The sequence below is a fragment of the Corvus hawaiiensis genome, chromosome 20 (assembly GCF_020740725.1).
Source record: "Corvus hawaiiensis isolate bCorHaw1 chromosome 20, bCorHaw1.pri.cur, whole genome shotgun sequence".
In the NCBI taxonomy this organism is placed as follows: domain Eukaryota; kingdom Metazoa; phylum Chordata; class Aves; order Passeriformes; family Corvidae; genus Corvus; species Corvus hawaiiensis.
Genome location: NC_063232.1, coordinates 919,955 through 942,396, shown reverse-complemented (window position 1 = coordinate 942,396; position 22,442 = coordinate 919,955). Strand labels below are relative to the sequence as shown.

General features: G+C 50.9%; 1 protein-coding gene across 3 annotated transcripts; it reads right to left on the bottom strand.

Annotated features, from left to right (window-relative positions):
- Positions 1-2,805: 2,805 nt before the first annotated feature.
- AKAP1 (A-kinase anchoring protein 1) lies at positions 2,806-21,888 on the bottom strand. Of its 3 annotated transcripts, none has more exons than XM_048324677.1 (11): positions 21,779-21,888; positions 10,350-11,988; positions 8,931-9,064; positions 8,286-8,412; positions 7,901-8,031; positions 7,636-7,813; positions 6,796-6,946; positions 6,079-6,146; positions 5,097-5,170; positions 4,540-4,605; positions 2,806-4,399 (listed from the first exon to the last, which is right to left on the bottom strand). In XM_048324677.1, exons 2-11 carry the CDS (start codon positions 11,962-11,964, stop codon positions 4,340-4,342), a joined length of 2,604 nt encoding a protein of 867 aa, XP_048180634.1. In that variant the 5' UTR covers positions 11,965-11,988; positions 21,779-21,888; the 3' UTR covers positions 2,806-4,339. The 3 variants fall into 3 exon arrangements, with proteins under 3 accessions (XP_048180634.1, XP_048180635.1, XP_048180636.1); XM_048324678.1 differs by lacking the exon at positions 21,779-21,888 and adding an exon at positions 15,173-15,673; XM_048324679.1 differs by lacking the exon at positions 21,779-21,888 and adding an exon at positions 15,205-15,673.
- Positions 21,889-22,442: the final 554 nt, after the last annotated feature.

Here is a 22,442-nt window from a genome sequence, read left to right as displayed (position 1 = left end):
GAGCTACAGACTTGACAAGGCAGCCAAGCATTTCTTCCTGCTCTGACAAAACAACTTTTCCAGTGATGAACAAGTGTCTCCCTTAGGGCTGGGTTTCCTGGAATCCCTCCTGAGCACTGGGGACAGGAAATCTGGGGGAGAACAGGAGGCTGGGGGGCTGGAGCCATGCTGGGAGATTGTGGAGCAGCCAGGGAACATCCTTGCAGCAGGCAGAGCTCAGGGGGATGTGACAGAACCAGGAGATGCTCATGCTGCCACTCGTGGCTGCAAACAAGAACAGTACTTGAGGGCCAGAGAAGTGCTTCAGGTGCACTTTGGAGAGCGACAGACAACACACAGGAGAGAAACCTAGATCCACGGATTACTTTGAGAGTGCTGCTATGCAGAATGAGGGCATCTCACTTGAAACAGCATGAAATGTCTCTTCAGCGTTCTTGAATCCAAACTGCAGAGTCAGGGCACAAAAAAAGAATAACATCCCCCAGGCAACACACAGGGTTTTGAAGCTGGGACATGAAGTGCACAAACCAGAGTCCCTCTAATCCCTCTCCCAGGGGGAGGTTAAAACCTTGGTGCACTCACAGCTACAGCACAACTCCCTTTGCTTTCTCCTGCTCTCCACGAGGATGAAGAATGTAGTCAGAAACATCCAACCCTGCTTTCAGACACTAAAACACCTGGGCATGTGTAGCAGCTTCTTTACAACCTTGATTCCGCAAGAGGGGGAAAGTTTCCAGCATGAGTTCACCTCAGCAAAGGCTCTGCAGGGCCAGAGAGGGTGCAGGGCTCAGGGTCTGAGGGGAAGTTGGCAGCCCCCTGCTCCCACCTAGGCAGCAAAACTCAGCAGCTTGAGCCTGAGCAGAGGCAGGGCAGGAGAGGAGGCTGTGAACTCAGGGGGAGTGTGGACAAACCACAGCAGGGCCATTACTCACCTTCCCGGGATGACAGATGAGCCAGGGAGGCTTTTGGACAATTTCGAAAACAAACAGGAAGCACTTCTTCCACTCACACATAATTAAGTTGTGGGACATACTGCCAGGGGGAGCCATGAAGGTCAGAAGGACAAATGGCCTCAAATGCCCTTACACCAACTCACAGGGGAGGTTCTCTGTGAAGACTCAGAGCCTGTGTGCAGCACCAGGCTGAGCAGTGCTGAGGAGCTGGGACCAGGGGCTGTCCGGGCAAAACTGCTCTGACACTGCCCCTGTGTCAGGGGAGCAAGGAGCCCCAGGTGTCTCCTCCAGCTGCCATCCTTGCCCCTGTTGCCCAATGCAGTCAGAATTTTTCATCTCTCGGTGCTGGGGTTTGGGTTTTTTTTTTTTGAATGGGGTGGGGATGGAAGGGGGGAGGAAGCAGAGGTGACTGAAGCCAAAACAGCCCCTGAGGCAATGAACTAAAGGCAAGACACATGTCCGCTAATTCTTGCTCAGCAGCCTCCGACACACCAGCTTCCCAGGGACAGCACCGAGGTGGGACTCGTGGAACTGTGTGATGCAGTGGAATGGAAGGCAAAATACAGCTTGCACCTCATTTTTCTTTCTTTTAGGAAAAAGCCTCTGCCAGTGAAGTTCCCATGAGAGATGTGCTGAGCCAGGCTCCAAGCTGCACCCGTGGCTGTGGGAGCTGAGCCGCTCCTTGTGTCAGTGCTCCACACACCAGTGTCAGGCAGGGGCTCCCCTTACTCTCCATCTGCTCCAAAAACTCTGCCTTCTTCCCTCCCTGAGGAGCCTTGAAATCAATGTGCCAAAGGGAAATCAGCTCCAGGCTGTGCCAAAGGAGCAGCCCTGGCACTCCAGAGGATCTGGCAGGAAGGTGCTGCTTGCCCAGGGATGGGCTCCTGATCCTGCACCCAGAGCAGGAGGACAAGGGGCAGCAGCCATGGGAAGGAGGCCTCCTAGGAAGCACCTCTCATCCATGGAAAGAGCCCAGAGAGGGGATCTGGGCATCCAGGGGCTGCTTGGCAGGGAGTGCTGGAGTGTGCCGTGCAGCCCATGGAAGCTCTCCAGGAGGCTATAAATGAGGCATCTCCAGAGACCTCATTCATTTCACCCGTAATAAAATTACCACTTTCCAAAGGGAAAAGCCCCTTGGAAGGGCTTTAGTCAAAGCACCCCGTGGGACAGCTCAGCTCCATGTGCCTGTGCTCAGCCTCAGGCCTGAGCCAAGGATTATGGGGCTGCTCAGGGGCCACTGATGGATTTATGAGCAGCACAACCCACTCCAAACCCAGCACAGCCTCGTCCCTGAGGTTTGACAGGGCACAAAGCACCACTGCCACAACCTCCTCTGGGCCTTTTTTGATCTGTGCCTTTTCCAAGCAGTCCATATTCAACTACACCCTCCCCCATCTCAATAAATCCACTCACTTTTGTCCATAGTATAAAAAACCTCAAACCTAAAACAGCCCCCCCATTAATGTTCATGTACAGGCTGAGAGTTATGATTTTAAAGAAAAAAGAGCTGTGTATCTCTTACCTGCCAACACCTCCTTTTTTCAGTTCCTGTCACCCTGCAATGTTCTATTTTACTGCAGTTTAAAAACCAGGCAGTGCTCAACACAAATAGGGAACAGGATGTTCTTCCACAGTGCAGGCCAGAGGAAAACAAGGGACTGGCAGAGCTCCCCATCCCTGTTGTAGATTCCTGACTTCCACACCTCTCAAAGAAGGGAAAACACCAACATTCAGACAAGCCAAACTTTGCCATGAACAATAAGCAGCAACACACCCACCCCATGGGTGCAGAGCAAGGAGCCCAGGGCTGCTCTGATGGAGGCAGGAAATGAAGGCTCTTAAGTCATCACAGTTTCATTAAGACAGCTTAAAATTTGAGCTTTAATTGAAATGGAAAGAAACATTCCAAAAGGATATATTTTTTATAGATCTGAGTTACCAAATTTAGTTTTCCTTGGATGTTACTGCAAACATGAACATTAAATCAAAGCACCGAACAGGAGAGAACCCCAAGAAAGGATATAACCATTCCCTAGCAGAGGGGATTGGACCAAAGGCTTTAGCAGGCCACTGTCCAAATGTGTGATGCCCTGGTGTGTCAGCTCACAGGATGTGAGCACATCCTTGAATTACCTGAAGCAACTTCTGAGGACTGACTACATCAACAATTTCTGGCAAGCATCTTCTCTGCCAGCAATAAATCCCAGCTTAATCCATATCTAAAATGACACACATTAGAGGGCATGTCTTTAAGAGAATTAAGTCAGCTTAAATTACTTGAGCGAAATTTTAAATATATAATAGAAATCTAAAAAGGAGCAACAAAAAAAATTGAGAGAGAACACCACTGCAAGAGTAATGCCAAGTTGTTACTTTTTTTTTTTTAAACAGACCTGTACAGCAACATAGCAAAGGATGCAGCGATCACAATTTCAACCAGACAGCAACCTAAGGGGACACTAATCCTCATACAGCAGAGCTGAAACACTCCCAACATTCAAGTGCTCCAAATAATTTGGCTACCCTAATGCACTCCATACCAGTTCTACCTATATAGGACATTTTGGTGTGAAAAAGTTTCTGTAAAGTTCCCTTTGTTTCCAGTGTTTTTCTTGTACAAAATATTACAATGATTTTTTTAATATATATTTACAGACTTGCACGGCTAGAAAAATATAAACTACAATTGGGCTTGGCAAGCAGTTTCTTTTCTTTAAATACATGACATTTCAGAGCAAAAACTGTAGTGGTAACATCCTGCACTCCAAGCCCCTGCAGGGAGAACGGATCAAGCCTAAAATCCATGATTGCAGTGAGACACGGGAACGCAATTCCTCCACCTCCCGGCGCAAGGAAGACACAAGATGGATGCTGTTTGTGCAGGTTACTGGCACAATACAGAAAAATCCATAACTGAACATTAAATTCCTTAATAACATCCATTAATTCCATAGGCAGGGCCTGTTTAAAAAAGGACAACCGATGCAACTTTTGGAAAAAGCAGACACCAAGTTCATGGGGCACGACACAGCCAGAACCAAAGCGCGGTTACGGTTTCGGGGGCCTTTGCCTCGAGCCAGACCCAAAGGTTTTAAGGTTTTTTTCCATTTAAATTTTGAGCAGAGGCCAGGGAGGATTTTTTGCTTTAAAGCTACAGTATCTGTCATTATGGCTTTGAACACCCCCTTTCAGGAGATGAGGTATCTGTTCTAGTGAAATGGTAACAGTTGAGCAAAACATGTTTCAATGGACCACAAAACTCCGCAGGCAGGTGTAAACAGGTCTCCTCGGGGGAAGTTGCCAAACCGAATTGTAACAGTGCAAAACAAGATTTTGTCTTTTGTTTTTTCTCTGCAGAAAGAGTTGTCAAGGCATCTAGGACATTGCTAGTAGTCGAGCCACCGAGCAAACCCTCTTTCCACCAGAGTCCTGTTTATTGACACCACCTAAAAGGAGGGGGAAAAAACCCAGAAAAGAGTAGATAAGTGAACAAGCCGCAGCAACAAACATGGATTCTGCAAGTTCCTAATCAACAATAGAAGGTTTATGATTAAGGAGTTTTCAACATATACATCTATATACCCACCTCATCTCCCATCAAGTTCCACAGCTGTATCAGCGGCAGTCCCGTGACACTGTCATAATTTGTGACCTGGAAACACAGAAAAATGTGAGTGTGCAGCAATTCTGGTCCCAACTCACTTACATGGACAGCTACAGCCACTACCAGAAGCACTTCAGAAGAGGCAAGCACTACTGGACTGCAAGCAGGTGCTGCCTGCAAAAGTCCTTGGGACATCACCAGAAGTCCCAACGCAGCCTCTGGCCAGCTGGAGCTGGATCCCACATGTCCATGGTGCAAAGCCAGTGAGGACTGGCAAAGCAGTGCAGAACCAGGGGACCTCAGATCCAGTGGACAACAGCTCCTGTCGTGCTCTGTAAACCCATCCAGGTCCCCTTCCCCCTGCGTCCACCAGAAACAAGAGGGGATACTCATCCCGTCCCGAGAGGTGCTCATGGAAGTCCCCAGCCCCAGGACTTCCCAGGAGCCTGGCTGGTAGGCTCTGGCTTCGGGTTTTATGAAACACAGAGGGCAGGGCAGAGGACACCAGCAGTGCCACCAGCAGCAGACATGTCCTGTACCTGTGCCACGAGGACGGCGCCTCTGGTCATCTCACTGACAGCGGCATCGGCTTCTGGGGAAAAGCGATCCTCGTCTGTGGAAAAAGGACAACAGAGAAAACAAATGAGGTCTTTCACAGACTTCACAGGCCAGGAAGGACTATTGAGCTAATACTCTCTGGCCTCCTACACACACTAGGCCAGAGAACCCTCATGGCCCAGCTGATCCCGTCCCTGGAGCTGTTGGTTCTCCAGGGAAGGGATGAAGAGCTTCCTATAGCCACCAGCCATGATTGTGTGAACACAAGTGGCTGATGAATCAGGAGGCTTTAAAGACAGCAAAGTACATTTCTGCAGAATCTTGGAGCTGCCATTGGTTTTTTGATCCTCAATAAACTAAGCTCAGGTCCCTCAGGGCTTTGCTGACCCTGCACATGGGGCACCACTGGCTCTGGGAACTTAAAAGTGTCTGTACCACGGGTGCCTAGCACCTGAGCAGAGCCAAGGACAAAAAAAGCAAACCAAAGTGTTTCTAGGCATTGACTGACATTGTCCCAGTGCTTGCAGGCTTGGCTCTTGAACACAGAACTTGATATATCAGTCATTTCAAGAGGAAAATGTCAGGTATTTGTCTGCAGATTAAAAACTAAGTTTACATTTACAGCAGCTCTATGACAGAAGAATTAGAGCAGTTACAGCTACTGCACCTATACCCTGCCAGTCCTGCCAACTTGCTGCTTAGGACAGTAATTAATTCTCTCCTCCAAGCAGGAAAAGGCCTGGACATTTATCATCTTTCCCCTGGATTCTGACAGGTTATGCCATGCTAGCACATTTAGAAGAACACAATACAATTTTTCCAATCCTTCCTCTTGTCACATCAGAGGCTGCACTGGCAATAGAAGTTAGAAGGTTTAGACAGAATCATGGCTTGGACACATCTGGCATCCATGGAAACCCGCAGGAGAAGGACCAACAAACAGTACATCAAGAGCTCCATTACCTGGAAGTGGCACCACATTGTCAAGTAAAACTTCTGCTCCTTGGAAAGGTAGTGTTAAAAAATCAGACCTTTTAAAGAAAAGAGGATCAGAGTAAGAACAGGGCTTTAAATCACTCCTGCATTCTTCAATGTGACATTGATTAATCAAATTGCTCTAACAGGAATTCGGTTTTAAATTAATGACAGTCAAACAAAAAAAAAATAAAAATCAGACTATTCTCCCAGCAATTTAAGAGCAGCAATAAATTGTTTGATTAACATGCCAAGCTGGATCAGGCTCCAAGCAAAACCAACCTCCGCCAGGGAGGCTGTGCTGCCTGTCTCCCACCTCTGGGGCACAATCAAGTATTTAATGGGCTTCTGTAAGAAACCCCTGATCCAACACAGCTCTCTCAGCCAGTGGGGCCAGGGCATCAAGAATCACGAGCTTATTCCTGGCTCATCACTCAATTACACTTTGAGGTCTCCTGAAGGCATCCTCTTCCTCAGCTTCCCCACTGAAGTGGCAGAAGCTGCCATTTCCTCTCCCCTTCCTTCAAAAAAGCCTTGCAGGAGCTTGCTGTGCTCCCAAGAACCCACACTCATTGCTGAGCTGAACTTTTCCACCATTTCCCACTTCAGCTGTGGAAAAGCCTTTAAGAATTCAAACAATACAGAGCCCTCTGATTAGGATTTGAGCCAGACATGGCCTCAGGCCATGGGAAAGGATCTACAGACCTGATTTGCCTGAGTGTGTCGACCTTCACTTTGTCATATCCTCCATAGTCCACATATTTGAGCTCCACTTCATCGGTCTCCTCGAAGTAGCTGATGACTTGAGCCCGGAGCCATGCCCCATCCAGGCCTGGAGCTGCACAGATAATACCAACTGCAAAACACCAGAACGCAGAGAAGAAAGGCTCAGGATAAGTGGATTTCCAAAAACCAGCACTTCAGGCATGAGCAGTGCTGCTCAGTTATCTATGGAGAACCAACAGCATTTCTTAGGCTGCTTCCATCTTCCTCCAACACCCCTCCACACCCCCAGCAGACCAGGCCTGCAGCTGAGACACAGGACTGGTGGGTTTTACTCTCAGCTCTGGCTGCCACAACCAAGCTGCCCTACCCAGGTACCCAGTTCCCTTCCAGCCTCTGGGTAGTAACAGCAAGGTCTGTCTCCACAAAGGAATACACAACCCCTTTCCATGTGATGCTCCCTTCACTTCACAGCAGGGGCAGACACAGCATGGACACAGTGACACTATGAAGGTCTGGGAGCAGCTCCACACTTTGTCAGCAGAAATACCCCAGATGCCACATTGATTGGAAATAAGCTGAGACAGGCTTGATCTCACTCTGAATTTCAACATGCAGCTACGTGGCTCGGGAGGTACTCCAGGGATGAGCAGGGTAAGGGAGAGCAGAGCAACATCTGCACTCTGGCAGTAGTTTAAAGATGAGGTGACATGTCAGCTATCACATCCTCATCCACTGCGAACTTCCCACACCTGAACTCAGGGACAACAGGCTTGCAAAGGAGCCCAGAACTTTCTCAATGTATGAGCATCCATGACTTGCCTTCTACCGGAGTGGGCAGGGTTGGAATTTCGGGCTGAGAGTAGCAGGCGAACATCTGCTGGTCGAGGCTGCGCAGGACGTGGAACGTGGGGTGCGTGTGCTGCTGCAGGAACATGTGCCCTGCATCCACCTGGTGTGCCACCACCACCTCCACAGTGACTCCATCAGGGAGGAACAGCTGCCGTGGGAGAGGAGGAAAAACTGTCATGAGTGTTCTTGGCAATGCAAGCTCCAGCCCCAGCACAGCCAGAGAGCCGGGACTCACCCAGGCAGACACGAGCAGGGAGTGAAGCGGCAGCGGCATCGGCGGAGGGATGGTGTAGATGTTGGTGAGACACAGCTCTTTAAACTTCTTGCCAATCAGGCTCAGGACTTTCTCTACTTGATGCGAGGTCCCTGGAAGACAAAAATCCCACGGGAACTCTGTAGCATGGACATGCTGAGGACACCTCCAGTCCTGTCACTTGAAGAAATACAACTGCCAGGATCCTCCTGCACTGCATCAACAATGTAAGTTTTAACAGGCTGGCCAGAGGAGTTTTGAAAAGCACTGGATTCAGAAGGCACTAAATCCATTTAAATTCCTTGCCCATCTAATTAAGGCCCCCAAGACACACATTAGACCATGAACAGAGACACATTCCACTCACCTTCGATGTGACAGACTTGGGAGTCACGGAAATAAGGTAGTGTTGAGACATAAATTTTGGCACCAGACGCTTGCCTCAAGTAGCTCATAAACCTCCCTTGTTTGCCAATCAAGCGGCCAACTAATTCCTTCAGGAAAGGGACAAGAAAGCAACAGTCAGGAAGAGAAACGCAGATCAAACATCCCTGCTCTCTGTGGCTTACACCACCCGCATTCTCAGTTCCTCTATCACAGGCAGGATAAATACAAGGCAGTGCTGGACCAGTGCAGAGTTCAGCTGGTCTGGGACGAGTCCAGACCAGTAAGCACAGTTCATTTTGATAATCCTGTGCTCTTAATACCTGTGTACCCTCAAAGCTTCCTGGATGCTTTCAAAGCATTGGACTCCCAGACTGGGTGGAAGATAATGGGGAAAAACAAGTTCAACAAGCACCATTCCCCTGGGTGTAGCCCTGGAGTGCTGCTTGTTTACAGTTGTGCACTGGCTCTTCACTCCTGTGAGTCCTAACGGGAGCAGAACACTCCAGTCCTCCTGGACTTGCTGCTGATCTCCCTGGGAAGGCACTGGGCCAGCACCAGACCGGGAGGACCAAGAGGTGGCTGTGTAGGGCAGGGCAGGATGGTGAGCCGGCCAGCAGCTGGTTACCTTCGGGACCTCGATTTCCCAGATAACGAAGTCAGGCTTGCTGGATCCTCCTTCCAGCTTCGCGTTCTGGCGAGCCACTGTCTTCCTCATGGCACTGCCACTGTCCACAAAATCCACACTATTTACATCTGAACCTACAAGACAGGCAGAAGCATTCAGACAGCCCCTGTGACCCACACTTAGATTCCCACCCCAAAGGGAAGGGCTGCAGAGTGACCCCAGTGCCAGGTGTGCCCACTATGAGGGGTGGTATGGGGCTGCCTCTTGCCCAAATTTGCCCTATGCTTGAAGAAACGAGGTGCAAGAGCTGAACTGTATTTTGTTCCCAAACCAAGGGTCAATACCAGGAACATTTCTGCTTGGGAAAAGGACAAACTCCAACAGCCTCCTCCTGATCAGATCCCAGATACAGCTGGTGGCACATAAGCTTGGTCCTTCCTCCATATTAACAAACAGAAGCATGATGATCCTCACTTGCTTGCAAGTATTCAGACCATGCAGTGAGAGACCAAAGAGAAAAATGAACCCAAGAGCTGCTTCACATTTGCCACATCTTAATGGGTAACACAGCAGAGAGGCTGAGAAAGGCCAAGAGTGCAGCTGCTGGCACTGACTGGCAAAGGGAAGATTTAAGACTCCCAGCCTGGACATGAAGGTCAGCTGGTGACCTGTTGTCCAACACTGCCACCTTACCAGCTTTACCTGCTGTATTCCCCGCTCCCTACCCTCAGGGTCTCAGTGCCACCAGGCTCCACAGCTCGCTCCCGGGCCTTCCTGTCACACCAGCATTCACGACAATGCGACATCATTCTCCTCCTGGGGTTACTCTCACTAGTGAAAACGTTCTGTGGGTTCCATCCTTCACTGCTGGCAAATTCAATCCCCATGTCTTGCAACAAGCAATGCTCCAAATGCTTTGTAGCAATTACAAGAGACATCCCCAGTCATTAAGGGCTGTTGGCACCACAGGGCCCTACAAAGGATTTGAACATCCATCCCCAAGGTCACACAGGCTAATGTTTGCTCAGACAGCTTTACATGTACTGTGCCAGGCGCACATCATCCAGCATCTACAAGGGAAAAGCAACACAGACAGATGGGGGAACGCCATGAATACTGCTCCCTGTTGGGATTTCTTGGCATGCACTTGCCCTTCCAAACAAAAAGGCTTCAGGGTAATTGCTCTGCAACCGGCTGATTTTATCACAATTCATCAGAGCTCTGCTCTGTCTCCTCCAGCAGCACCTCAGAAGCTGCCTCACCTTCCTGTCAGCAGCAGCCCATAAACAGGGGTAAGCACCCAGGGCTTCCTAGAGGTCACTAGAAACCACTGGCATGAGCAGGTCTCACACCTGCAAGGTGCTCCCCAGCAATGCTTGTTCACCATGTGTTCTGCAGGATGATTTTCCAGTCCGTTACCTTCTGAATGGTCTCCATCCGTCCCTGGTGCACTGCTACACTCCTGACTCAGGTCTGGCCCATCCTCTTTTAGGATCCCATTGCTGTAGGGCACTGTGCTGCCCTCGGGCAGCCCAGGAGCAGGGGGGGTTTCCCTTGGTACCAAGCTCTGCTCGGCAGACGTGTCTGGGGCTGAGGATGTGCTCAGTGAGTCCGAGTGCTGGTCTGATGTGACAGACAGCACTGTGCTCTGCAGGGTGTCCTCTACACTCGTCCCACCTCCGGGTGTGTGCGTGCTGTACCCAGAGTCCTCCATGGCCAGAGGAGACTTTTCCAGTGAGCTCTCCACACAAGTCCGATCATCTCCTTGGGACTCCCTGCACACCTGGCTCTTCACCCGACAGACCTTTGTGTTTCCCTGAACAGGGGTGGCCCAACAGCCGTGTGATGAGCAGCTGGAATCTGTCACACCCAGACTCTGCTCCTCTGCACCGCTCCCTGCAGCCATGCTCTCATCAGCTGCCGTGGCTCCCTCCACAAGCACCTGACCAGAGGCAGCAACACTCTCCATCCCCAGAGGTGCCTCAGCTCGGCTGGCAGTGGCCTGGCAGAGCCAAGGGGATGCATCCCCTGCAGAACCCGACAGCACTTCCTCAGTTGCTGCCAAAATGACCTTGGAAATGATCTGTATTGCTACTTGCTCAATTTTCTCAACTTCCTTGTCCAAACTCACTCCCCCAATCTTCTCTCTTTCAGACTCATTTCCTTTAGGCTGTGTGTCCTTCTGACACACTGGTACAGTACCAGTGATTGACTCGGACATCTCTTCTTCCCTGGACTGCTTTGGACAGGCAGACTCCAAACTCCCTGGTAACACACTCACTGCAGAATCCTCGTGACCTGATACAACTTCAGCTTCATTGAGAAAGGCTTGTGGGGCATTGGCTTCTTTCTCCAATCCCAAGCAACGGGCTGTCATAGAGCCAGTATCCGACTGCACAATTCCTGGCATCTGCTTTTCCTTAGGGGGCTTAAACAAAAACTCATCTGACTGCTCTGCGTTGCTGATGTCCTCCCTGACTCCCAAAGACTCCTGTGTTGGGGGTGGCTGCTGGCCTTGCTTTGTCCCCGAGCCTGGCTGCGGTGCGTGGCTCAGCGCCGCGCTCTGGCGACACTCGGTGCTCTCTGAGAGCAGAGGGGGGGAGGCACGAGCGGGGACACCGCTTCCCTCTCGAGATCCTATCGATTCCAGCTTTTCACTGTCGTCCTCGCGGGTGCTGGGCCCAGCTGTCGCTGCCGACAGGTCTGGGAGGTCCCGTGAGAGATCCGGCCTCTCGTGAGCTGGGCGCAGGAGAGAGGGCGTCGTCGGCCCTGCGGACGGCAGGGAGGTCAGGGCTGGGCTCTGCAGGCACTCTTCTTCCGACGGAAGAGGCAGTCTTCGAGGAACACATGCTTCTGGTTTGGAACGTGAATCACTCTCTGATACTTCTTCCTGCTTCTCCCTTTGAATGGCTATTGCTTGTTTGTCACGATAGCTTGAGTGCTTTTTCCTCCAGGAATAGATCCACCAGCAGCCAAGAAGTGCCAGCACTCCAGGAATGGCATACGGGACGAAATTGCGGAAGCGTAAAGCCATCTTGCAGACCTTCAGCAGTTATACCTAGAAGCAGAAACAGAAATCACTTTAAAATAGTCACAGGGAAGGTGACAGGAAGGCTGAAGTCCCATAAGTGCCTTGAGGTATTGCTATTAGCACGGTCAGGCTTGTTTTCCAGCTGCTCTAGAAATTCATATCTCTGCTCTGCCAGCACTCCACAGAAGATCCTTACCCAAGACTAGGGATATCTGGACATGTCTCATCATCATACTCCATGACTTAACCCCACCTCACCTCTGCATTTAATTTCCCCTTGTTTCCTCTGCCTCACACCTCTGCACGTCAGTCCTGCCCCCAGGACAGCCTCCAGCACAGCAGGTTCCTCCAGCACCAGGCTGGGCTCACAGCCCAGCTGGACTACAACGTTCCACAGCACAGGCTTGGCACACAGCAGGGCTCCCCAGCTCTCCCCTTGAAAGGCAGCACTCCATTCCTGAGGGTTCTGGAGTCTGATGACACACACTTCTATCGAGCCTTAGGAACCCAGCTCTGAAGTTTGTTCTACATCCAAATCCACTACACTGACAGCTGCCACTCCCCTGACTCAAAAGCTGACAGCTCTCCCTTTTCCTCTGCAAGGCCTGTGACTTCTTTCCCACCTAGACACCCAGTCATGCTCCTTCACTGGCAAGCCTCACCTGGCTGACACGAGGCAGGGCTGCCATGCCTTTCCTTTTGCTTGAGGAATGTCTGCAACTGGAATGCAAAGCTAAACTGCTACCACATCCCAAACAGCCTTGCTGCAAAGCACTTACAGTTTATATTTTCACTGCACAGGAATTAAAGCAAAACACCACGTGTCTGAGGGTGCTTACACAGACAGGCTTTAATCCAAACAGCCCTCAAGACTCTTGCCAGCAAGCAACAAAAATAAAGATTGTTTTCAGGAGATAGCAAAGTCTTAGGAATGGGAGCCACCCACTGGAAAAGAGCATTATCTGGTTCCTCTTTAGAAGTATAATATTTCTGTGACAAGAAGACAACCAAGGCAGTTGGCCCCATGCTCAGTGTGTCTCAAACAAAAAACCCCTTTCTGTTATCAGGGCAAATGCCCCAACCGCAGCTCTCAGTGCAACACTCCTTCAGGCCACAATCTCCACAAGGAGCTGATGACATTCTAGCTGAGGGATAAAACTATGCCTCCCTCAGGCTCAAACCCAGTGTCAGAGCCTCAGATAATTTAATACTCACTCCAGATTTCTCACCTCCTGCAGCTGCACTCTCCATTTCACAGGAGCATCCACACAACTTCAACCATGCTAGCTGAGACCCTGCCTTGCTTCCTGCAGGGCCCAGACACTGAGGCACACAAATGAGTGAATGAATGGCAAAGGCAGGGACTAGAAAATTGCTTGTTCAATCCCAAATTAAAGGTCAGCTGCAGACATGATTTAAGGAGTTCAGTAATATCCCCAGTACATCACAAATAAGGCATTCATGTTGTTCTACACAGGAGAATGATGAGTGTGTTCATCAGACATTTGTATCTGATTAAATAAACTAAGTAACTCAGAAGCAACTAAATCCCAGTTACTTCCAGCTGTCTGTACATAGTCAGGGAGCAGGGCTCACTGCTGAGGGTGAAACCTCTGTTAATGGCAACATCTGGGATCTTGGAATTAAAAAACCAACAAACCTATGCAGTACTGTGGCTGTTCGGTGTTTGGAAGCTGGCAAACGGAAAGGGTGAACGAAGGCTGTACATTCCCAGGACAAAAGGTTCCCCTTTATGCTGCCCAGCACAATGGCACATTGTGAGCTGCAAGTGCTCACCTGCTGCGTGCCCAAGTTGTTGTAATTAATGCAGAACTACCCTACAAGCTGTCTCTCAGGCATACTACAAACCCAAATTAAAGTAGCTCACATAAGTCCATTCCCAGCAAGCATTCCCAATTAAACAGACAGCCCTATTATTATCCGATTCCCTACTAAGTTGCACCAACTGTCCAAACAATAGTCCCACACAGCTCTGCAGCGCAGGGAGACAGTCGCAGGATGCCCCACAGAGGGACAAGCCTGTCCCAAAGTCTGGCAGACAAAACAGTTCTATGAGTCATTCTGAACATTATCATCATTTAGGATAAAGATCTTCACTCCTCTGTGATACCTGGATGAGTGGGGACTACTGGATTAGCTGACGGCTCCTTGCAATGTTCATTTGATTTCATGTTTTTAATTTATTATTTTAGCCAGAGCCGCATCACTACCAGTGATAATGTTAAATGGGAATTCCACATCCTCCCATCAGACAGAACAGGCTGAAAGGCAGTGGCTCTCCACGAGATGCCAGCAGATATCCCGGAGTGCTGGGTTGGCTGGGGAACAGCTCAACACCAACAAACATCTCCTTACACAGACGTGGCAGGAGGGCTCTGGCAGCCGGATCTTGCTATGCTGGTCACAGCCTGGCTGTGTGTGATGCCTGAGGACAGTGGGTCGAACCTGCCCATCCCAAGGGCTGGGACACTGCTCCTCCTCCATTTCGTCCCCAGGAGAGCTCCCAAAGCCCACACCCACTTCCCAACCTGTCCCAGAACAGCCAAGCCATCTCCTCGCTGCTGATCTGACAGCCAGCTCAGGACTGCAGCAGCAACTGGATCATTTTAACACGTGGGGGGAAGAAAGCCTGGGATTTTCCTGCCAGCAGCAGGACAGAAAATGGCAACTCGTCAAATCACATGCCCTCAAGCACTGCCAAGTGGGAGAAAGCCCAGCCTCGGCAGGCCCCGCACTCTCTGGGCAGGAGGAGCCAGCTGGGAAGGGCAGCAGCTCCAGAGGCTCTGGACAGGAGCAGAGCAGCCTGTAGGAGCCAGAAGCCGCAGAAAACGCTGGATCTCCAGCACCATTCCCAAGAGGCAGGGCCCCATCAGCCCTGCACCAAAAATAGTGCAGAGCTCACGCACTGTGTGCGCTCACCCCAGCACCAGCCACTTCCCCTTCCCTCTGGCACGCCGGGAATCCGGCCTAAATGTCACACCTTGTACCATGGGGCTGGAGAGCTGCAGCTGGGGCATGAGACTTCTCCAACACGCTAAATAATTCCCACAGCACGTCAGGATGGGATTAACACACCAAGGGGAGAGCGGGGTCAGTCAGGTCTCCAAGTCTGTGTCCTGACTTGATTTATGGAAAACTCCTGGTAAAGAGCAGGCAGACGAAGACAAGAAAGAATGCACGCATCACCTACCTGAGAAAAAAAGCCAAGGGGAGCCAACTTACTCTATTCGTTTGCATTAAGGTCCCAGAGCAGTTCTAAGCCACCTTGTTTCCTGGCCAGGACACAGAGCCTTCAGCACTCACAGCCTTATAAGGTCAGAAATGTTCGCAGCATGAGGTTCCCGAGGACACCAGATAATTCATTCTCCAGGTCCAAGAGGAGTTCAGCAAGCACTTGCTCAGAATTTCAGGGTTTTCTACACACAAGGAAGTCTGTTCTGAGGGTGAGCTGCTTCGAGTCTCCACCAGGAGAGAGGCCACAGTGACTCCCAAGTGACTGAGCCCCCATGCTCTGCAGGGATGTACCCTCAGCCGGTCCCAGCTCCTCTGCTTCCCTCTGCCCCTGCACTTGAGAGGTTTGCAAACCCTGAAAGCTGTGGAAATCAAGGCTGGAATTAAAGCCCGTCCTAAAGGACCACAGAGCAAATTGGAAATGCAGCTTCAATAGCAAGGCCAGGATGCCTCCTGACAAACCCTGCAGTTAGTGAAGCAGCACTTGGGAAATAAATACTATCTGGGTGAAAGAGAACTGGACAGGCTGGCACGGTTCAAACTAAATGGGACCACGTGGGCTTTTAAAATTTTCTATGCTAAAAATAACTGTTAGCACATGCTCTGCCTTATAGGAGGCATAAGAACAGGAGTTAACAAAAACCTAAGAAACTGGAGGCCCTACTGTTAAGATTAAAATAAGAAAAATTGCTGCAATGAAACAGACGTAAGGACTTACATAACCCACCCTTGGCATGAGGCATATTTTCATCGAAAGCTGAATTGGCACGTGGCACTGCATTATCTAACTGCAGCTTCTTTGTGCTTCATACAAGATGAAGGAGGCAGAACATCCACAATGGAGGGACCTCCTGCCAGGTCCTGCTGCAGCACGTGGTTCCAGCTGTTCCAGCTGCAGAGCACAGGGGGTTTTCTGCCATGCAGGTCGGCAGCACCCCTGGGGCTGAGCTTACAGGAGGGAGCTGTGAAGCCACAGCAGCCTGTCAGCCCTTGCATCACATTCTGGATCACCAGGGTGTCACTCGGCCACCAGACTCCACAGCCTCTCCAGTCCTCTTCTTGGCCAGCCTGGAGCACCCCCCATCAAACCCAACACCACCCAGAGCCAGGAGCTCAGACAGTGTGACTCAGGAGCTGCAAACACCCAGAGACAGGTAGGAGCCAGGCCAGCAAGATCTCAAACTGGGTGGCACTTACTTTAAAAAGAAGCCAACAGGGAAGTCTCTCTGTACTTAACTAATTAAAGGCAAGTGCTCTGCAGCAATTTCTGCTTCAAACAGCAGCACTGAAAGACTAGAACAGCAAGAGATACCCCTTAAGCAACACCACCTTTTCACAGCCCAATGAACACAGGCTATGAGCCCAAGGCTCCTCTGTGAATGAAAACCACCAGTGAAGTCACTCCACAACCTTAGAATATTTAAGAACAAGCAGTCTCCTATTTGCAAAAGGATAAATTGTGACTTAAATAAAAGGCTGAAAAAGCTGGTTGATGTAGAGCTAAACTAGTGCTCTGGAACAAGAAACACCACCAACACCAGGCTGTCTTTTATCTCCGAGATAAAAACTGCTTTCAGTGTAATCAGCATCAGTGCTGTTCCTACAAGAGCTCAGTCCCCGCTCTCAGCTGGAGCTGCCACACTGATTGTTGGTTCTGTGTGTTTTCTCCCACTCAGCAGCCTAACCCTGGCCCAGCACAGCTCCTGCAACAGCCTTTGCATGAATGCAGGACTCAGAACAGTTCCTATTTATCTCTACACTCAGAGCTTTACAATAAAAGCATCAGCTTAGCCAACCTGTAGAGTTTTTTTAATAGATGTTTTGGAAATCATCAAGAAGCTCACAAGGACACAAACACTGACCCCCAGCAACCCTCAGCACTGCTCTCATGGACTCAGGCAGGGCCCTGAGTATTCCTGCTCTGCAGTAATGAACAGCTTGTAATTAACATTAACCCTATCAGGTTATCAAGCTCTGCACTGCACTTTATATCTTATTGCCTCCCTGCTCCAGTTGTTTCACTATTTATAGTTTCCTCACCCAAGTTAGTGTCTCCCTGTGAATCCTCTACTGCAGAGGGAGGCAAGAGAGCTTTTACCCCACTTTCCCAGAGAAGTCTTTCAGATACTTCAGCAAATGTCAAAAACTGCTTCTGCACCACTTTACCAGTACCCCCACAGTACAGGCAAAGCAGCTGTTATTACCTTAATAACCTATCAACACATCACAAAAATTTGGATTTGGGAAATGTTTTATCATCTTTCATTCCTTCTGCATTTTCACTCAGGTTGGAGAATAGAACAAATTATTTTCCAGAATTTCAGAAAAAAATACATCCAATACTTAGCATTCCGTGGTTGCTTCTACACAAGGAAGCCAATGCAGCCCTTGCTATGGGCTACACAGTGTAGTGGCCACTACATGTACAGCTTATAAATGAAAATTTAAAAGCAGCCACCTGAGTCAGATGCCCGGCATCTCTATCAATTTCCACAAAACAGAGACTAAACTAACCAAGTGCTTCCAATATACTCTGCACAGGAGACAAAAAACAGGCTTGATTTTCAAGGAGACAGAGCAGGGAGGTTTACATCAAACACACTGATAGGGCTGCAAGAGCCAGGAGCAGCAAAGACCAAACAGGTCCCCAGGTATCTGGGGAGCAGCAGCAGCTCCGCTCACAGGATGTTTGCTGGGCACAGCCACGAGACCTTGACAACCAGCTTCCCAAAACAAGAGCTGGACTAGGCTCAGGCAGAAAAGCAAAAAGCAGCGGAGTCCTTTGTGCCCAAGCCTTGGCTTGGGGAGAAGTCACAGAAGCGCCCAGAGAGGGAGGACAGCAAACAACAGTGAGGAGGGTGCCCTGCATTCACCTGTGCTGGGAGGGAACAGCAAAGGCTCACTGAGAGCTGCTCATGGTGAATGAGCAGGAAGACACTTGTGTGCGTGAACAAGGGCTATGAGGGGTGACACAGCACACTCCAACCTGACCAGAGAGATCACATCACTGTGATCCACACCACCCCAGCACCCCCAAGCCCTTGCAGGGCAGCTCTCACACACAACAGCCTCCCCCAGAACAGGGGCTGCTCCTCTCCTCAGCTTTTCTTAAAAGGCAAAGCCAGGGCACAGATCAAGTGACCTTCTTACAGCCACGTGGAGCTGGAGGAAACACAAGAAAAGGAAGACAGGTATTCCATCTGGAGAGATGGGAGCCCATCCTCAACTTGTAATACTTAAGGAAAGGGATATGCTAATTTTTCCTGCACCCCTGGACACCAAAGAATTCTTCCTAACCCTGCATTTTAACAAGAAACCGAATACAAGTCCAAGTTCATAACAAAAGAGGCTCCACTTTAAGGAACAGGAAAGCACAGGGTCACAGCCCTAAGACTTATGGGGTTATACACTACAATCCTTGTCCCAGACAAAATTCCCAGTTCCCAGGTTCACCCCCATGCAAAGCTAAGGCCCCTGATACCAGAGACACAGGAAAATCATGAACTTTTGCCAGGAACTGCTGCTATTTATACCCAGAGTCAAAAACCAGCCACAGCACATGGCAAGTTTCTCATCCTCAGTGCCAGGTGGCAGCAGAGGTCAAAGGCAACCCCGACCAGGACAGGTCTGCAGCAGTGATTTGTTTGCTCAAAAATGATTTTAAATGATCTTTTACGAAATATTCATCTCTGCTAGCAGAAGTGTACAGGAGCCAAAAATCCAGTCAGCTTCCAGCTGACAAAATGCAGGAACAGTAAAGTTGACCAGAATCCACGTGGTGGACAATAAAAAAACATTCAGTGAATCAGCTGAAGACAGAACATTTGAAAAAGCAGTTTGGGACATGCAAATATCTCCCCTTCTAGCAATCCCCACGAGAAACAAATGCAACAGCTTCAATTTCTAGGAAATATTAAACACCTGCTGAATAAAATAGCTTTTTCTGAATATCTGAGCATGGCTGCCTGAAGTTAATCATCACTTCATGAAGCCTAACCAGCCATTTGCATTAAGAGCTCCACAGAAGCACTGCAGTTAGAAATCAGGATTTTAAAAAGGCTAATCATTAGATCAGAAACATGAAACAATTATAAGTAATTAATGCTGCAATTAATGCTTTTTATTAGTTCTAGATGTTGCTAGGGGCAACTGGGATACCAGCCCTGATTCTATTACAGGCTCCCTGGACACTAGAAATACCTTAAATCGTTTTTTCACATCAGTTAAGTGCACATGAAGGATGAGAGGCACAGATAAGTGGGCTATGTTGCTTTAAAAGCATTATGCTCTTCAGATAACTGCTCCTGCAGAAGTGCACTTGCTCTCCAATCCTCCTGCAGCCAGCCTGCAATGTTTTCAAAGTGAAGAGAGTCTCAGCCATCACAAATCAAACTGCTGCTGGCTCTGAGAGCTTTGGCTGCACTCCTGCTGCAAACTCCTGTCACAGTTAACTCCATAGGGAATCTGCACCTCTGGGAACAGAGAAACTGTGGTGGATCTGAGCTGCAGGTCCTGTCAACTCACATCCTGAGCAGTGAGGGAATTCCTGTTACACCACTTTGGGCATTGTGAAGTGTCTAGGTTAAAGCCAAGGCTTTCTAGGCAGTTCGCAATTTTCAGTTTTAGTATCTCAAAGCATCTCCAAAGCTCCTTCCGAGGGAATCTGATTCCTAGGATGGGTTTCTAAACCCAGGGTGAATACAGAGAACACTCCTGAGTAAGAAACAGCTACTGACACACAGAACAACTGGGCTCCTGCACTGCCATCCACATAGACCCTCCAACCCCAACATATCATTAGTTTCACGTCTGAGAGCAAACAGCCTGGTGTAGAAGACACTGCTACAATTGTGGTGAGAGACTGACCTGCATAAACCCCATGAGAGCTTTAAAAAGTCCTTCAGGAGCTCAATGAAACACTGAAGCAGAAGTTGAGGGACTGTCAGGTGAGCAAGACCAGGACAGCACGCGAGGCATGGATGGATTCCAGTGGATTCTATCCCACTTCAAGCACTGCTCAAGCTCAACAGGCTTCTTCCCGCTTTTCACTTACTCAAGAGTTGTCATTTCCTCCAGTGCATTTGCACTTTGCAGCACATGCAAGCACACCAGGGAACTGAGAATGAGATACACACATTGAAGCTGTGCTGCCCTTTCTCAGAGTCACAGGCCCATGGGCATCACTAGAAGACAGGTACAGGAGGTCAGGAGGTGCCTGGACAGTCCTTCACCCCTTACACAGGCAGCTCATTAAAGAATGAGGAGGTTAAATAACTTGAACTGGATCCCACAGTGATCCCAGCAGAGGAGCAAGCTCTGCTCAGCTGCTCTGTCAGCTCTGGCCCAAGTGCTCCCGAGGAGAGGTCCGGTCCCGGGGAGCTGTGTTGCACTCCCACACCCCATGTGCTCGTGGCCTGGCTGCTCTGCAGATCATTCACAGCCACAAAGCTACCGGCAGCAAAGCCAAGTTACACCAGCACTACACCTTCTCCAGCAACCAGCCACTTCCTTCCACCTGAGACAAAGTCCACAGAGCCCGATAATGCTCGGCAGGTGCAGCACGACCCTGGCAACACAGAAAGGCCCTGACTTTTCCTAAACAGATGGGCTGTGGCCAAATGCAGCTTTTGGTGCTGTTTCCTGCTATTATGGATAACATCCACGAAGAGGATGCCCTTGCTGAGATGCCTGTCCTTTCTGTGATCCCCACCTCATGGAATTACTGGACTGCAATAAAGAACTTGGCACGGCACAGATCAAGTTGCCCATCGCTGGAAGAGGAGTTAACTTAGATCTCCCTTGCTTCAATCAGGGGGAAGAAGAAAAAGAAAGAGCAAACAACAAGGATTCTCCCAGAAAAGCAAGGCTACCAAAACATCACTTCCTCAGTAGCAATATAATTTAATTCCTTTGCTCCTGCCTGTATTCTGTTCTGGCTTACAAACAAAGGGAGTCACTGCAGCACATTAAAAGTTTTGCTAATAACAGTTTTTACGGCCATTACCATAACACAAGCAAGGCTTGCCAGACCAGACACACAGCAGACAGCACAAGGTGCCTTAACCTTCACTGCCGAGTCTGCACCGCCCGTGCCATCTCCCGCCCTCACGCCAAGCAGCCGCGGCCGGCCCCGAGCGGGGGAGCCACCGCCGCAGCGCTCCCCTCAGAACGGGCGAACCGGCCCGGCCGCTGCCGGCCGGGAAAGCGCGAGCACAACACACAAGCGCACCGCAGGGCTCAGAGCGGCCGCTCGCCTCCCCGCCCCTGCCCCGCACGGCCCCCGCCCGCCCGTGCCCGCCGGGCGCTGCGGCACGACCGGCCCCAGCGCACGGCTCCGGGATCACCGCGGGGCCGGAGCGCTGACCTTGGGCCGCGCGGGAGCGCTCCCGCCACGGGCCGCGCGCGGGGCCCGCGCGAAGCACGGCCGGGAGCGCGGCGGGGCAGCACCCTCAGCGGGGCAGCACCCTCAGCGCCGCCGGACCGGAGCGCCGCCGCCGCTGACAGCCGCGGCCGAGGGCCCCGCCACTCCGCCAGCAGGCGGGCAGCGGCCCAGGGCGGTACTTACGGATGTTCTGGCGCGGCGGACGAGCCCAGAACGGTGCCGGGCCCGGTCCGGAGCGGTGCCGGCGCCGCCCCACGTGCCCCGGCCGGGCCGCCCGGCTCGGACATGCAGCGGCACCGCCCCGCCCCGCCCCGCCCCGCTCCGCCCCTCTCGCGAGAGCGCCGCTCCCCGCGAGACTCCCGCGCGCGCGCGCAGCCCCGCCCCGTGCCCTGAGGTGGCGGCGCCTGAGGGAGCGCTCGGGACGGGCCCGGTGCTGCCGGCCGAGATCGTTCCAGCGGCCGAGCCTCCGAGACAGTCCGGACGCGCCGCCTCCCTCCCCTCCTCCCTCTCTCCCGCGGTAGTCGCGGGACGGGCGCAGACGAGTTCCGTGCGGCCGCCGAGGCCCAGCCCGGCCCCCTCCCGCCGTGTCCCGCATCCCGGGCCTCTCCCGGCCGCTGCACTGATGCGGGTTTGTTTCCCACAGCCCCGCTCCCTGCCCGGCCTCTGCCAGGTGTTCCGGTCGGGCCTTGGGCACCTCCACAAATCGTTTGGAGTGGCTCCTGTCACTGCTGTTGAAAGCTGCTACAGCATCCTCCGCCTGCCCGGCCCCGGAGCCAGAGCACCTCATTGCCTGCTAACACAGCCAGACACGCGAGCACTGAATCTGAGCTTTAGACAGAATTTTACA